The sequence below is a fragment of the Colias philodice genome, chromosome 20 (assembly GCF_061535455.1).
Source record: "Colias philodice isolate Cphi_HAF_F1 chromosome 20, ilColPhil1 Martin Lab GWU primary, whole genome shotgun sequence".
NCBI lineage: Eukaryota > Metazoa > Arthropoda > Insecta > Lepidoptera > Pieridae > Colias > Colias philodice.
The window spans coordinates 6,186,144-6,201,106 of NC_143105.1; the positions used below are offsets into that span (position 1 = coordinate 6,186,144).

At 31.5% G+C, this 14,963-nt stretch overlaps 1 protein-coding gene across 1 annotated transcript; it reads left to right on the plus strand.

The window, feature by feature from the left end:
• The first annotated feature begins 765 nt into the window (after positions 1 to 765).
• LOC149479502 (PAS domain-containing protein cky-1-like) lies at positions 766 to 13,013 on the plus strand. Its single transcript, XM_089707796.1, has 11 exons — positions 766 to 1,120; positions 7,210 to 7,391; positions 8,013 to 8,086; positions 8,165 to 8,254; positions 8,421 to 8,609; positions 8,747 to 8,931; positions 9,340 to 9,446; positions 10,029 to 10,179; positions 10,564 to 10,854; positions 11,747 to 11,886; positions 12,230 to 13,013. The coding sequence occupies exons 1-11, from the start codon at positions 1,110 to 1,112 to the stop codon at positions 12,415 to 12,417; spliced, it is 1,608 nt and encodes a 535-aa protein (XP_089563922.1). The 5' UTR covers positions 766 to 1,109; the 3' UTR covers positions 12,418 to 13,013.
• The last annotated feature ends 1,950 nt before the right edge of the window (positions 13,014 to 14,963 follow it).

Sequence of the window (14,963 nt, forward strand, 5' to 3'; positions counted from 1 at the left end):
TAATTACGTTATGGTATAATCAAATATATTTATTTATTCATGAGTACTTATATAATATTATAAACACTATACATATTTGCTTTCTTAACCAACAAAGTCTTACACTATATAGAAATCGATGTGCACATACATAGTGATCACATTACAACCACAAGTACACATTCACACTGCAATTAAAACACCTGCCATATAACCACTGCCTCGGAAACAAAACGTCGTAACTCATCACTCCCAACGTCGCCTCAAAACCGTCTCATTAAAATACAATTAACTCTAACTTTAACCATGCATCACACTCTACAGCAAATCTCTCGCAAATAAAAGCACATTACGTTATCAATAACTGTCCGTACGTTCGATCATTATACCGTCTCCTTTACGCAAACCTCCAGTAATTACATTACTTACATCTCTCTCAGACTCATTAATCTAAAGCGATGCCGTCAGAAAATAACTCATTCTATTTCTTTCCCGCGGTAACGAGCGGAAAAACGCGAGAACACTAGCCGTCTTTGTCACACGCGGTTGACAAACCCCAAAATAAAGTTGTTCATAATCGGAAAGTTTTCCCTAAAAAAAGATACTTGTATTTGATGACAGGGCAAAACTGTTTAAACTTTTTTAAATTGGCTTTGTGCCGACCGGTCACAAGCACAGGCGCGTTTTTGATGAAAAAAAGAAAAATGCGCGCGGGAAAGAGAGGTTTACTACGAAGCCTTTTTATAGTCGTTGTCCTGATGCGCTCGCGCACGGAAGTATCGGAGCTTTAGTATCGGTCCTTAATCTCATTCCAATAAAAAGCTTACGCATAAATTGACGCGTTATCATTAGGGGTTCGAAATTCAAAATAGTTTTTTTTCTAACGCTCTGTGAGGCATAGGTGTTAAATTATGTCGGACACGTGCTGTTTATGGTTATTTTTATGGTTCGAATATGACATTAATTTTGTGAGTTTTTATGAAAAGGCTCGTCCTTATTGAGCAATCATTAAGTCTTGATCGTTCGGACTGTGTGGTCGTGTTTATTTATTTTTAATTTTTTTAGTTTATCGTTATGAACTGACATTTATGTGAGAACTTTATTGTTAAAGGAATATTAGTGGTGTCAAAATGTTTTTAAGGTAAGATTTTTTTATTTGGTTTTTCTTAATGCTTTATTAGATTTTTATTTATTAGTATTTTTTATAACAATATAATAGTTACTGTAAAATAAGCACTTGCATTTATAATATACCTAATACAAAGTTTGTGAATTAACTACTTTTTTAAATGTACACTTTGCAATCCTTTCAAATGAATTTTATATTTGTTTGCATATTTTCTTTGTAATTGTATTATTGTAAATAGTATTTATTGTACAATTAAAATAATAACGCTTAAATTATTAAAAATAACATCATTTCAATTCTACTGCTTTAAAGTTTTATTTTGGCTCCACTTTATGGTGCAAAAAATACCTTTCCGAAATATCGCCAAAGTCCAAATAAGAAGGCGAAGAGTGCTTTATTAAGGTTAATTAATTATTAATTTATATGGTAACATTGTAAAGTCTCCATAAATTTATTTCATGAAAAGTTTCCTGTATCAGAAACCTTTTCTGGCATACTACTAAAAGTTCTATTGATTTTATTTAATCATATTTTCTTCCTCAATATCAGATTCTAAACGCGCACTATAAATAAATAAATAAATATTATAGGACATTATCAAATTTCGCCACCCGACACACAAACTAAATAGAAAATTGCTACATATTTATGAAGTACTAACGAACTAGTCCTATTCTATTCCATTAATTCTTTAATTAGATCTCTCTATAGCCACGTAATATCTCGTTACTTCGAAACTGCATTAAGTCTTACTTACAATGTTTTCAATCAACAACGCGTAATTAATTATTCAAAAGCTATTATAATTACACAAACGTAAGATACAGTTCTCATAACTTGGCCGCGCTGTGAACATTTTATGCAAATTATTTAAATATAAATTTGCAATAGCTATATGTAACAATGAACTAATATTGTCGTTTACTGCGTAATCTTATAGGAACTCAGATCAACTTTCCGAATCGGTGGTAAATGTTAAAATATGTTATGACGATTCAAAACTGTTTCTAGAAGAAGTTTAATTGAATAAATAAATGTTTGAGTTTGAGTTTGAATGCTTCTAACATACCTATTAACAAAATTGTGGACATAATTTCCAATCACATCCTTTTTAAAGTTAATAGCATAGCTTAAACTGAACTTATTTTAAAGTCTTAACTTTGTCACTACTGAAAAAATATTCATACAACATATTATAAGTTACTCGAGTTAAGAAGTTATCAATGGTTTAGAAATTATAACTTAATAAACACAAAAAACCTTATAAAATAATATATCGTGACAATAACAAATGTTTACAGTTTTGTTAAATTATTTTCTCTTCAAATTCGCCGGGAATATACAATTTCAACGCATTAAAAAGAATCCACCTTCTAAAAAGAAGTTTTTTCCATTCTAAGATAACTAAAAAGTGTTTAATGTTATAACATATGTTTAAAGCAAACTTGTGACGTCACAGTGCTTGCAATTCAGCTGATAATAGAAATAAGTGACAAATTAGCACACATGTACCGATCTCGTGTGACTTGGCGTGTTATGTAATTGTTAGCCTTCTACGAAAATATATAAGTACACATTGTGACGATACAAATATATTTAATTAGTATATTATGACATGAAATTATCAAATACAATCAAATAGTCGAAGGAACACGTAAAAAGTCAGTGAAGTGGACATTGAATAGAGCTTTTATAATTTTATATTTAAAAAATTAAGCACTCTTCTCGTTCCTAGTGCATTTTTTTTTAAATATACCTATTTGAAATATTGTATATTAATTAATATACAATGTATGTAATGTAATATACAATGAAAAGGCGATCACAGTGAAGCTGTTAGGAATAATTTTGTGATTAATAAGCAAATAAGAAAAGTTTTTCCCGTCTCTATTATTTAATACTAGCTGCGCTTCGCGGTTTCACCCGCGTGGTTCCGCTCCTGTTTGTCTTAGCGTAATGATACATAGCCTTCCTCGATAAATGGGTTATTAGATAGACCGAAAGAATTTTTCAAATCGGACCAGTAGTTCCTGAGATTAGTGCACGAACAAACAAACTCTTCAGCTTTATAATATTAGCATAGATTTTCACTATACCGTTATTTTTAAAATCTCAGATGTCAGATAAATAAAATAACTACAATATCGTCCCTGATTTTCTTCAAACATAAAAACAAGCGCAATTTATACGCATACTTTACCGTAATCAGAGTTCGTTCTAAAGTTTTCTAACAAGCAACTCCCAATCACAATTACAGAAACGAAGCGTAGATCCGATATCTATATCTCGGTACATTTTGTCTGTCCGTCGATCGAGATAAAATACTCCAGTCGTCATTATGTCAAACTGCGCGTACCTTTGACAGAATTATCATGTTATCAAGTAATCATGTCTATTGTAACTGCTAAGAAATGATTATTCCTTGGTATATGTGTACAGAAATGTTATTACGAAATATTCTGAGGGATCGCTATGATTGGCTCAATGGACAGTCTTATCGCATTTTATATCGATGATGAGCTTTGCATTGTTAAGGTTATTTTCGGGTAGTTTTAAGGTTATTTTAACTTTATATTAACTTACTTAGTAGATCTACTTTTCTTGAAGTGAAAAAGAATAAGTTAAAGAGGCTATCACATTATATCCACATCAAGAAAGTTATAAGCCTGAAAAGGGCTCCATACAAAATTTTTTCGTAATTTAATTAGGAATTATTTGCAGAGAAACAGTATATTCTGTGTAAATAAGAAAACGTTTATTGATTTTAAAAAAGTACAAATAATGAAAAATTTACATTAAAAGTGTAACAAAAAGCTCCTAAAGTATTATTCTAAATTAAAATAAAAATAGATCTACCTATATATCGACCCAATAAGTTTTTAAAAGTTTAAATACTGTTTCAATTCTACGTTTATGCAAATATATAATAATTATAACAAAATAATTCAGTAATAAAGCCAAAACAAAAGTGTAAAGCGTTATGCGTTAACTATGAACTTGCAACATTGCCAACTCAAATCCACAGGCGCAGAAATTTTCATTCCAATACACATAGCTAATAACCAAAGTAACCAATATTACCACAATATAAATGATCTATACTGGTTTAGGGAATCCCAGAGTGAAGTTTAAAATAAATAAATGTGTAAAATTTATCATCACGGTTGTTAACAAAGAGGCAAGAGAACACTTTGCACAGAGAAGGACGCAGCCGCGATTGCCGTGCGCAGAAAAGCATTACCTATTATATCTATAATTTCTTGTCGTGGAATATTAGTAGGTTCTGTAACAAACACGTGTTTTGTGATTTGACTTATTTAAATTAATGAATGCAATATTGATTAAACCAGTAAGTTTAAAATAATAATCGCTGCCCCAGAAAAGGAATGAAGATTTGTAGGAGCTTATTTCCGAACTGGTAATAAATATTGAATAAATTGGTTAATATTTTAACGATTCAAAGCGAAAGAAAAGCGCTTCAATCTAGTGGAAAAAATATTTGTTTTAAGTGTTGAGGGTCCCTATGATTTATACATCTTAATTATATATGAGACTTTAAGCGCTATAAGTTAATGCCGCTAATATGAATATCAAATCTAACAACTATCTTATACAAAAGCTCTAAATATTCGACTTAAATTCAGTAAAACACCAAGGAATTGAATACCCCGTCTCTTTTAAAAGTTCAAATTTTTAATCCAAGTACACCGAGGAATTTATTGCGTTCCTTAAAAATTCCTTAAATGTTTTTACATAGCATTACAACACGTGCTCCCACAAAAACAGATGGTCAAACTGAATCGGAAGAATTTACACGGTGTAACACGGACACCGTGAAAGGCTTGAGGCTCTAACAACTATGTAAGGAATTCACTTTTTGCCCTTAAACTCGATGATATACGGAGAAATGTGTATTAAGTTTACGTAATTTATGTAAAGTGGACTTGGTTTATGGTTAATAGAAAGTTATAAAATATAAAAAAATGGATTTCTGTTGAATATCTTATATATAAAATTCTCGTGTCACAATGTTAGTCTGCATACTCCTCCGAAACGGGTGGACCGATTCTCATGAAATTTTCTGTGCATATCGGGTAAGTCTGAGAATCGGCCAACATCTATTTTTCATATGTACCACGGGCGAAGCCGGGGCGGACCGCTAGTAATATATATACGCTTATAATTTTGACATGAAATATGTCAAATGATCGTAACATAGACGTTGAAAAAAACCCTCCATACAAAATATTTTATGGTTAAATCACAGATCAGATAATAATTACTACATTAAAGTTAGATTTGAAGCAAAATAAAACCGCTTATTGTCACTCAAAATCAACTTTTATTAATCCAAACGAAAAAAATATGTCAAACACCACACACATTAGCCCCAATAACAATAAAAAGCAAACAATCGTTTCATCAAATTAACAAAACGATCACCAATCATCGTTCACTTCCCACAATCAAACCTTAAAAAGGTTACGTTCAAACGATCGTAAAAAGACAAAAGTTAAGATAAAGGGCTCGTAGAGTATGCCGACGAGTCAAATAGTTTCCTTTTAATGCCTGAGGGTTTGGGAAATCGTTTTTTCTATGTTTTATCTATTGTATTCTAATTTGTCGGTAGTGTTTAGTGTTTAATAAATTGTTTTATATTACACTAGCTGCGCTCCGCGGTTTCACCTGCGTGGCTCCGCTCCTGTTGCCTATATATATATATATATATATATATATATGATAAATGGGCTAACTAACACCGAAAGAATTTTTCAAATCGGACCAGTAGTTCCTGAGATTAGCGCGTTCAAACAAACAAACGCTTCAGTTTCATAATATTAGTAAGTACCTATATAGATGAGTTGCTTCATAGGCGCAGTTAAATTGAAATATAATCAACGGTATCTTTGAATGGTGTTAATTTAACACTAACATACCTATATAAGGAAATCTGTCAATGATATTCTAAAGTAATAAAGAATGCATGTTACAATTTTATTTAAGGTATGCTTTGGTAATTTTTCATAAAATATATGAACAAATTCAAGTCTCTAATAAAGATTTTATTTATTTTCTATAAGGTTTATTTTTATTATTCAGACATGACATACCTTCAGTTTATAAAATATTAAACTATTTAATGTTTCGCCTGTAATAACAACAAATACAAACTAAGAAAAACATATTAGAACTATTCAATAACTTTGCAATTCCCAGCACAATAATTACTTTCATCTCACAGCCGATATTAATATTAATTATATCAATACAGGCAGCATTTACAATGAAATAAACAACGATAACATGCATTATAATTTGTATTCAATATCATGATATAGGAAAAGAAATTGAATGCATTAGAATGAGCCCCAGGTTGGATTTGCATTACAATATCGATATTATAATTATAGAAGAGCATAAAGCTATAAATTTACACATGATTTCCGTCGAAAGCGATATTATTATCATTCTAATGTTTGCAAGAATTGTGATATCTTTATACGAGCCGACACTCGACACCTGTCCGTCGGTATATCCGTACATTGTATACAAATCCGGCTGGATCTTTTCTTATAATTATTCTAGGGAAAAATTTACATTCTACCCGTTTCCTAGTGGGTTTAGATAGAGATTATTTAATAGTTTTGTAAATTCAGAAGCAAAATTTATTCTGAAGGAAGTCATAGAAATGAATTAGCATACAATATTTAATTTTTCTTTTAAAACATTCTCAAAAGAAAATAAAACCATTCCCGTATTTCACATTACCTAAAATGCATAAAAATGTAGAGACTATGTTACCTATTTATTCAATTTTATCATATTAATTTTTAAGTTGTCCTTTTATTAGGAGGAAAGAATCACGCTTTCGTATATATAATAATATATACTAATACTACATTTGGTCACAGTTAGAGAGACTTCTTAGCATATTACGCATCATCTGATAAGCAGACGTTGCTGATTTTCAGCGCGGGTCACCTATTTCAAGTTGCAGTTGGAGAACAACCCTTTATGTAACAATAACAATAACTATAAAATAAATAAAAAATTGTAATAAATTAATTGTAAATATGATAACAAGAACAATTTTAATCTAGATTCGAGCCAACAAAATCAACAAAGGGCGCGAGCAAAATGCGCCGAGATCTGATCAACGCGGAAATCTCCAACCTTCGGGACTTACTACCACTACCACCATCCACTCGGCAGAGACTGTCTCAGCTACAGCTTATGGCCCTAGTCTGTGTGTATGTGAGGAAAATGAACTATTTTCAACAAGGTAAGTTAATTGAATGAAAATACATGAAAAAAAAATACGCATACAATTTTCTATTCCATTTTTATGTATTATTAAGAATTTTTCAATTTTTATACATTATTTAAGATATAGTTTAATATAAATAGACATTTTATTGTAATAGTGATTCATTAAATAATTTCTTTCTTATATAAAAAGGGAAGAATATATAAGAAAAACATATCTAAAATGGTTATAAGAAAACTATAAAAACAAGCACAGTCAATAAAAAACTTTTTATCAAATCCTACGTAGGTATATATATTTTTATGTATTGTACACACATATGAGTCTTTATAATACATCCCGATATAAAAACGATAAGCAAATTCTCTTCAAAAGTCCTTTACAGGTCAAATCCTTTCCTTTCATCATGTAAAATTTCCCAAAGCATGCTTCCCATGTCCCACATGTTTGTCGAAGCTCATCACGTACAGCTTATCCAAAATCTCATCCCATGTTTTGAAAACGTCTCCAAAACTTTTTGTTTCACCTTCAGTCACGAAAAGGCATATTAAGACGTTTTTAAAATGCATTTAGTTCGCTATCTTATCTCTAGTTGCTATTACTTCACCCATAATTCCGTCTTTCTTTCTGTTTTAGTGTTTAAGAGTCACGACTTCAGCTATCAGTATCAGGAACAACCTACTCCCACACCTAATATCGGATTTTCGAAGGTATATTTTTCAAGTTTATGAGCGTTCACCGTGAAAACATTAAAATCAGAATGTACTGACACTTACAATGTCTTTCAGGCTATGAACGGTTTTATGATGATGATGACACAGAATGGCAAACTGCTCTACATATCGGAAAATGCAGCGGAATACTTGGGACACTCAATGGTTTGTTTTTGTTTTTTAAATTATGTTATTTTATAGTTAAATCAGTTAGATTATGTAATCCTAATTAGAAATTTACATAAAAGTTTTCTTTTATAGTGAATAATGTTGTTAATATTACTGCATTGCTTAAGATTCAATTATCAATGTGTATTTATTTTTCTTTTAGGAAGATTTATTAATACACGGTGACAGCGTGTACGATATAATAGACAGACAAGACCACCAAATGGTTCAATTAGAACTGAATAGAGGGAGCAACGGAGAGACTGAAAATATACCAAAGAATAGGCATTTCTTTTGTAGAATGAATGTGTCTAGGAACGCCAGGCGACAGATGAGATTTGGTGACCAAAAAGTAAGTTATAATTAAAAACAAAATGCTGTTGAAATAAAACTTTAAGATACTTATGATAACAATTATTTTGTTTCGTTTACACGTGGTTTCAAAGTATACACCATATGCCTACTTATATGATATTTTCAATTTTTTAGGTAGTTTTAGTCCGAGGACACTACGTGTCATATCTCCCGCTATGCAGCCGCAACGAGCCCGTGTTCCTAGCGTCGTGCACGCCGCTGGCCATGCCCGAGACGCGCGAGTGCGTGGTGCACGGCGCCACCAACGTCTTCACCACCGTGCATGCCATGGACATGAAGATATTGCACATTGACACCAAGTAAGTGTTCCCCCCACGCCGCTGGCCATGCCCGAGACGCGCGAGTGCGTGGTGCACGGCGCCACCAACGTCTTCACCACCGTGCATGCCATGGACATGAAGATATTGCACATTGACACCAAGTAAGTGTTCCCCCCACGCCGCTGGCCATGCCCGAGACGCGCGAGTGCGTGGTGCACGGCGCCACCAACGTCTTCACCACCGTGCATGCCATGGACATGAAGATATTGCACATTGACACCAAGTAAGTGTTCCCCCCACGCCGCTGGCCATGCCCGGAATTTTTTATACATTGTAATATCAGAAATATCTCTGTCAAAAAAGTCTTTAAAACAAGTTTTTGTTGTGTGGTATATTACTTATTCAACCGGTATTTATATGGTTGCTAATGTGTTTATTTTGTTTCAGTGGTGAATGGTATTTAGGATGGAAGAAATCAGAATTAGTTGATGTCTCTTGGTACCAAATACTACATTGGGATAGTTTACGGGAAGCTCAGGCCAAACATAAATTAAGTAAGATAATTTACTGATTATTATAAAATATATTTTATTTATTTATCCTTCATTAAATATTTACTCTATCGTAAGTCGTAACCTTGCGTTTGAAAGTTATTGCAAGACACATAATCAATTACACACGTTACACCAACCTTTATTGAAATTTGAGATCTGAATAGAATATTAAATTATGGGATAAGCAGTGGAAGGCTTATGGGTCACTATCGCTTAACCATTGCTATAGCATTCTGTTTTATATTCAATTGAATAATGTTAATATTCAATGATATTAGCAAAATTCCTGCATCACTTGCTTCACATGTGGTAAAAAATTATGAATTAAATGTTCAATTTCAACTGTCTAATATTAAAAATATTCTATCGATAGATCTCTTGGTTAATTTGCTTAGTATAAGGCAGAATATTTATTTTTATTACTTTAAATGTTGTCTTCATTGAAAATTTTGTCAAGTAAATACAACTTCCTGTAGAGTGTATTGTAGATATCTTTTATTTAGCTTATCTATTACCTAAATTGACAAATAATATATAAAAAGTGACCTTGACGATGACAACTAATTCAACAATTTATTTCAGTAACACAATCCGAGCAAGACAAATGCTGCATCCTTTTAGTAAAGCTGCAGCAGAGATCCGGCCTGTTTCTATGGATACACATGGTATTGCAGGTCAAAGAGGCCACTGACACACCTAGGCAATTTATCGTAGCAACTAATCAAGTATTAAGGTGTGTATATTATTTGATAGATTCAATTAATTATACTTATACACAATTGAGCAATAATTTAAATACGCATATATATCATACGTCATTTTTTTCGTAGTACATATTTGTCCGTAGCATGAATGTGCTACGAATTCACTGATTTCAATCATAATGATTAGTAATTCATGTTTTGGGTATTTATATTTTACACCGCTTAACTGTGCAATATTTCTTAATGTTAAATAACTACAAATAAATCTGTCTAGTCCTGATTTGGGACCATATATGCCACATTGCCGTAGCTCTGCGTAACGCACACTTTGATGATGATTAGTCTTTCTTTTCATTCGTAAATATGTTGATTGTTTAATAAATAATTGTATCCAAATTTTCTCTTCAAAACAGTGAAGAAGAAGCATCCATCATGGTGGCAAATTCATGGCTCTACCAATACTACGGTTATCAAAATCAACCATGCGGTATATTAGACCCGCGCTGCCAAAAGTTCTTCCGACGAGAACCGAACTACCAAGAGCCTTATCAAGAATACTATGTAGAGAACAATGACATAGAATATTCTGGATATGTCTCATATGTACAGAAACCTGAGGAATATGTTTGTGAAAGAATGTATACGGAACGAGGGCCCGTTGATTATTCTACGCATTCCCCGCAATCTACTATTAGTGAAGAAAGGTGAGTAATTCTAAAACGTAAAATATTTTTGTATTTATTAGTCACCAAATGCTATATTTTTTCATTTGTTAATATAGAGTTCAGATCTCAAATTACTAAATGTATAGAATGTATATCCTCTGGCTATCAAGTCAACTGCGTAGATTTTTCCTACAATAATAGTGTCATTAAACACACATAGTCTTATATAATATCAACGTCATAAGGTTAACAAATAAAAGACACAGGAACTCATAACTAGAGTACAAATTGTAATAAACGTAAGCAAGGTCGCGCGCCACAATTTGTACACGTCATGTCAAACCTTATAGGAATACAAATAAGAAAATCATCACCCGTCCGTCCGTCGCGTCAGCGTAATTTGACACCTTTCATTACCATATTTATTGTGAACCCATACAAAACATTTACGCATTGAAACTCTAAATTCTATAATGAACCTCACTACCTTACAATAAGGTTGATATTACAGTGAAATTTTGAACAATTCACGCAACATTACTCTGGTTGTTTATCCATATAAGGAGCCAAATCAGATAGAGCTTATGTGTGGTTTAATTTTTATGAAATGTGCGGTCCAGTTATATTTGACGAGCGTATTTTCATGAATAATAATATTAAGTTATACTTTTGTTATCAATTATCGTCGTTTCACGTACTAATGCAATGATGTTTTGAAAGAAGAATGAGAATGGTTTAGGATGTTTTTTGTATCTTATTTGATACAAAAAACATCCTAATATGCGATGCGAAATTTGTGCAAATTAAATATGAACAGAACATTTGTTGGGTTCACATTCACTTTAAATACATCTAAAAAAAATTTTTCTCTTATCTCTACACATTGTTATTATAAATTAACATTTATTTATAACTATTTTTAACTCCATAGATCGCCGAATCACTACGACATGTCATCTGAAGCTATAAACAACATGTACCCATACGCGTACCCTGGGAAGAGAGAGTATTACGAACAGTACCCAACTGTGAACTACACACAAGAACCCTGCACCAGTACTTGTATGGATGGTAATATTTGATTTTTATTTTATTTTATTGTATTTCAGAGAAAGTACACTAATATAATTATAATTTTTGATTTAGTGTACGTAACGTTGCGGAACGTTAAATTTCAATATACTTTTAACACTATGCTAAAGTCTTATGATTTGTTATGTTTTCTTTTTGCCATTACTTTAAATGATTTTTTTAACATATATACACAGTATGCATTAGCAGTTACAATTTTTTACACTTATAAGTATTTATGTCATCTAGGATATTAATCGAATCATTTTAATAAACTTAAATGACTGTTGTAACTACATTTTTGCAAATAAATGTAATTCGAATTTGAATTTGATCATTTCAGGCACGGAGTACCCCTCACCGAAACGCATGCGATTATCAACCAACGGTGGGTCCATAGAGGGTACAGATTGCATAGACAGGTGGAACCCCAGTCCCCCGTGGTCAGATAACCTCAAAATGACGGACTACACCCAAAGATTTACCTACAACATGCTTCCGATGCCTACTGAGAGGGCTATGGTCACTTAATATATCGTTTTTGATAATCTATAATTTATAAATTAATTTTATTATGTTAAATTCAATTTATTGCCTCATGTGGATAGTACAATACAATAATTTTGGCATCTGAAAAGATTTTTGTTAAAAATAAACATTAAATTTTTGTTTCTGATATGCTTGTCGGCCTGCGGTATAAAGTTTAAATTTTCTGTTTATATAATATGAATACATGTATAAAAATGGTTGTATTTCATGTTTTAATTTCATCTACATCAAACAACGCGTGCAATAAATGTTGTTCATTTAATTTTATTTTTAATAAGTATTTAGAATATCATATTTTCATATCGTTTTGACGATATCTATTTTTTGTAGGTATTGAAGCTCAATAGTAATTTGAGAATTTGTCAGTATTTTTATTAAATATTTAAGTATTATTATATAAATTTAATTTATTTAAACGGTTCCGTCCAAATAAAAGTTCATTCCAAAGGAATAGTAAGTAATGTACCGTCCTAAGTAGTTTTAAGTGAAGAATGGTTGTACATATTTTATTACTATATTGTGTAAATATTGCATTTAAATATTGTTAATAAGTGATATTGAAATAAATAGATTTTTAATATTTGAATTGTATGTAATTTACTTCATCCTTCTCCCTAAGAAAAATCTTGTATTTATGCCTGGAAAATACACTTAGCACCTATTGAAGGTTTGATTTAAAAGTTACATTCCTTATTCTGCTATTACCAGAGGTAAGTAAAAAAGATAACAAAAATATTATACTAACTGGACGAACACATACTAAAACATTCTTTCAATTTTCATTATATACTTATAGTAAAAAAAAACATGTTTCATCTTTATTCATAGCAATGAACCCATTTATAAATTAATTAAAATTTTCACACGACCTTCTGTTAAGTAACCAGATTTTTCCTTCGTTTAATATTGATTATTGATTTCAAAGTATGGTCCTTTTTTCGTAAAATTTAAACAACTGACGAAACATATTAAAACAATACAATTAATTACTTTGGAATTGCAGGAAAGCTTTGTTAAAGTAATTTAGTCATTCTCAAGTCAATTTTACATAAATTACAGGATTAATTGATTGATTAGTATTTCATTCTTGTATCTACACTAATATTATAAAGAGGAAAACTTTGTTTGTTTGTTTGTTTGATTGTAATGAATAGGCTCATAAACTACTGAACCGATTTTAAAAATTCTTTCACCATTCGAAAGCTACATTATCCACGAGTAACATAGGCTAGGTTTTATCCCGGAAATCCCACGGGAACGGGAACTATGCGGGTTTTTCTTTGAAAACGCGGTCGAAGCCGCAGGCGGAAAGCTAGTACATAAATAAATTGAGATTCAGGCATCTGTGAAACTCATTGTACCTACATAAACTTGTTTTATGTCTTTTACTTTGTACGACACGCGATAGCTTACATTTTTTAAACTTTTTATAAGGTTTAAAGACATTTAATCCCATTAAGAAAATAAGTCACTTACATGAGAAAAATAATTTTAAACATAGGTATGTATAAAAAATAACATTCGTTAGTTAAATATTTAGAGTAGGTTATTTACATTAGTTAGGTTAGGTACCTACTCATTCATTGCATTCAAAGTTTGAGCGTGTGGTCTTCCAGGATGTGTTTCGATAATTGTTTTTTGAATACAATGAATGAGTTTACACTTTTCAATTTGCTTGGATTTTAGATTGGCTGGCTTGGATTGGCTTTTATATTTAGATTCATAAATCTAACCTTATCATTTTTTTTATATTTTATATACCTATAATGTTTCAATGTACTAATAGTATATAAACTGTAAGCTTTGTAAATTTCCTGCACCTATTTTATATTAAAACACTACCTCGATTACCTTAAATTAAAACAGATTAAACATAAATACATACCAAATAATTTCCGCTTAGCTTTTCCCACATACATTTTCATTATTTACAAAACCCCGTTGCGAAATTGGTATTATCCAAGCATTACGGCATGTAATTGCATAAGTAACACGAATTAGTTTAAATACTGTCATTCAAATTAGCAGGCCAATATCGAACGCCTTAATAGATGTACAGGACCATTCTAAGAATACCCCCAAGGTTGATTTAATATAAGCGAATACGGGTATATGAGTAGTTCATTTTATATTGGTGGCGCTACGGCGTCAAATGTACAAAAGCTTTGCCCGCTATCGTGTAGAATAAGTGAGAAAAGGAGAGCGGTTTGACGCCAATACTTTAAAATGCAACTAGGTATATTATATTGTCCTCTAAGTGATCCATGGAAGAATAAAAGAGTAAAAATTTATATTTTACTGCAGTATTAATTTATAGACTTAATCAATTCGTTTTGTGTAATTTTACTTTTATATGTAGGACTTTGTTTTTGTTTTATCAGAGATCAATATTTTTTTCTTTGGCACAAATCCGTCGAGGATTAACTAACCCTTTTCCTTATTAACTACTTAGATTATGATTTTTTATAAATGATATCTTTATCGGCACGCTGTACTGCCAACCAAGATTGTGTACCTATGTTATGTGC

Bases quoted from the DNA above. Each gene is read 5' to 3' on its own strand.
- LOC149479502 (XM_089707796.1), top strand. The intron at 8,255-8,420 runs GTTTGTTTTTGT...TTTTTCTTTTAG, and splicing joins AATACTTGGGACACTCAATG to GAAGATTTATTAATACACGG. The intron at 10,180-10,563 runs GTGTGTATATTA...TCTTCAAAACAG, and splicing joins GCAACTAATCAAGTATTAAG to TGAAGAAGAAGCATCCATCA.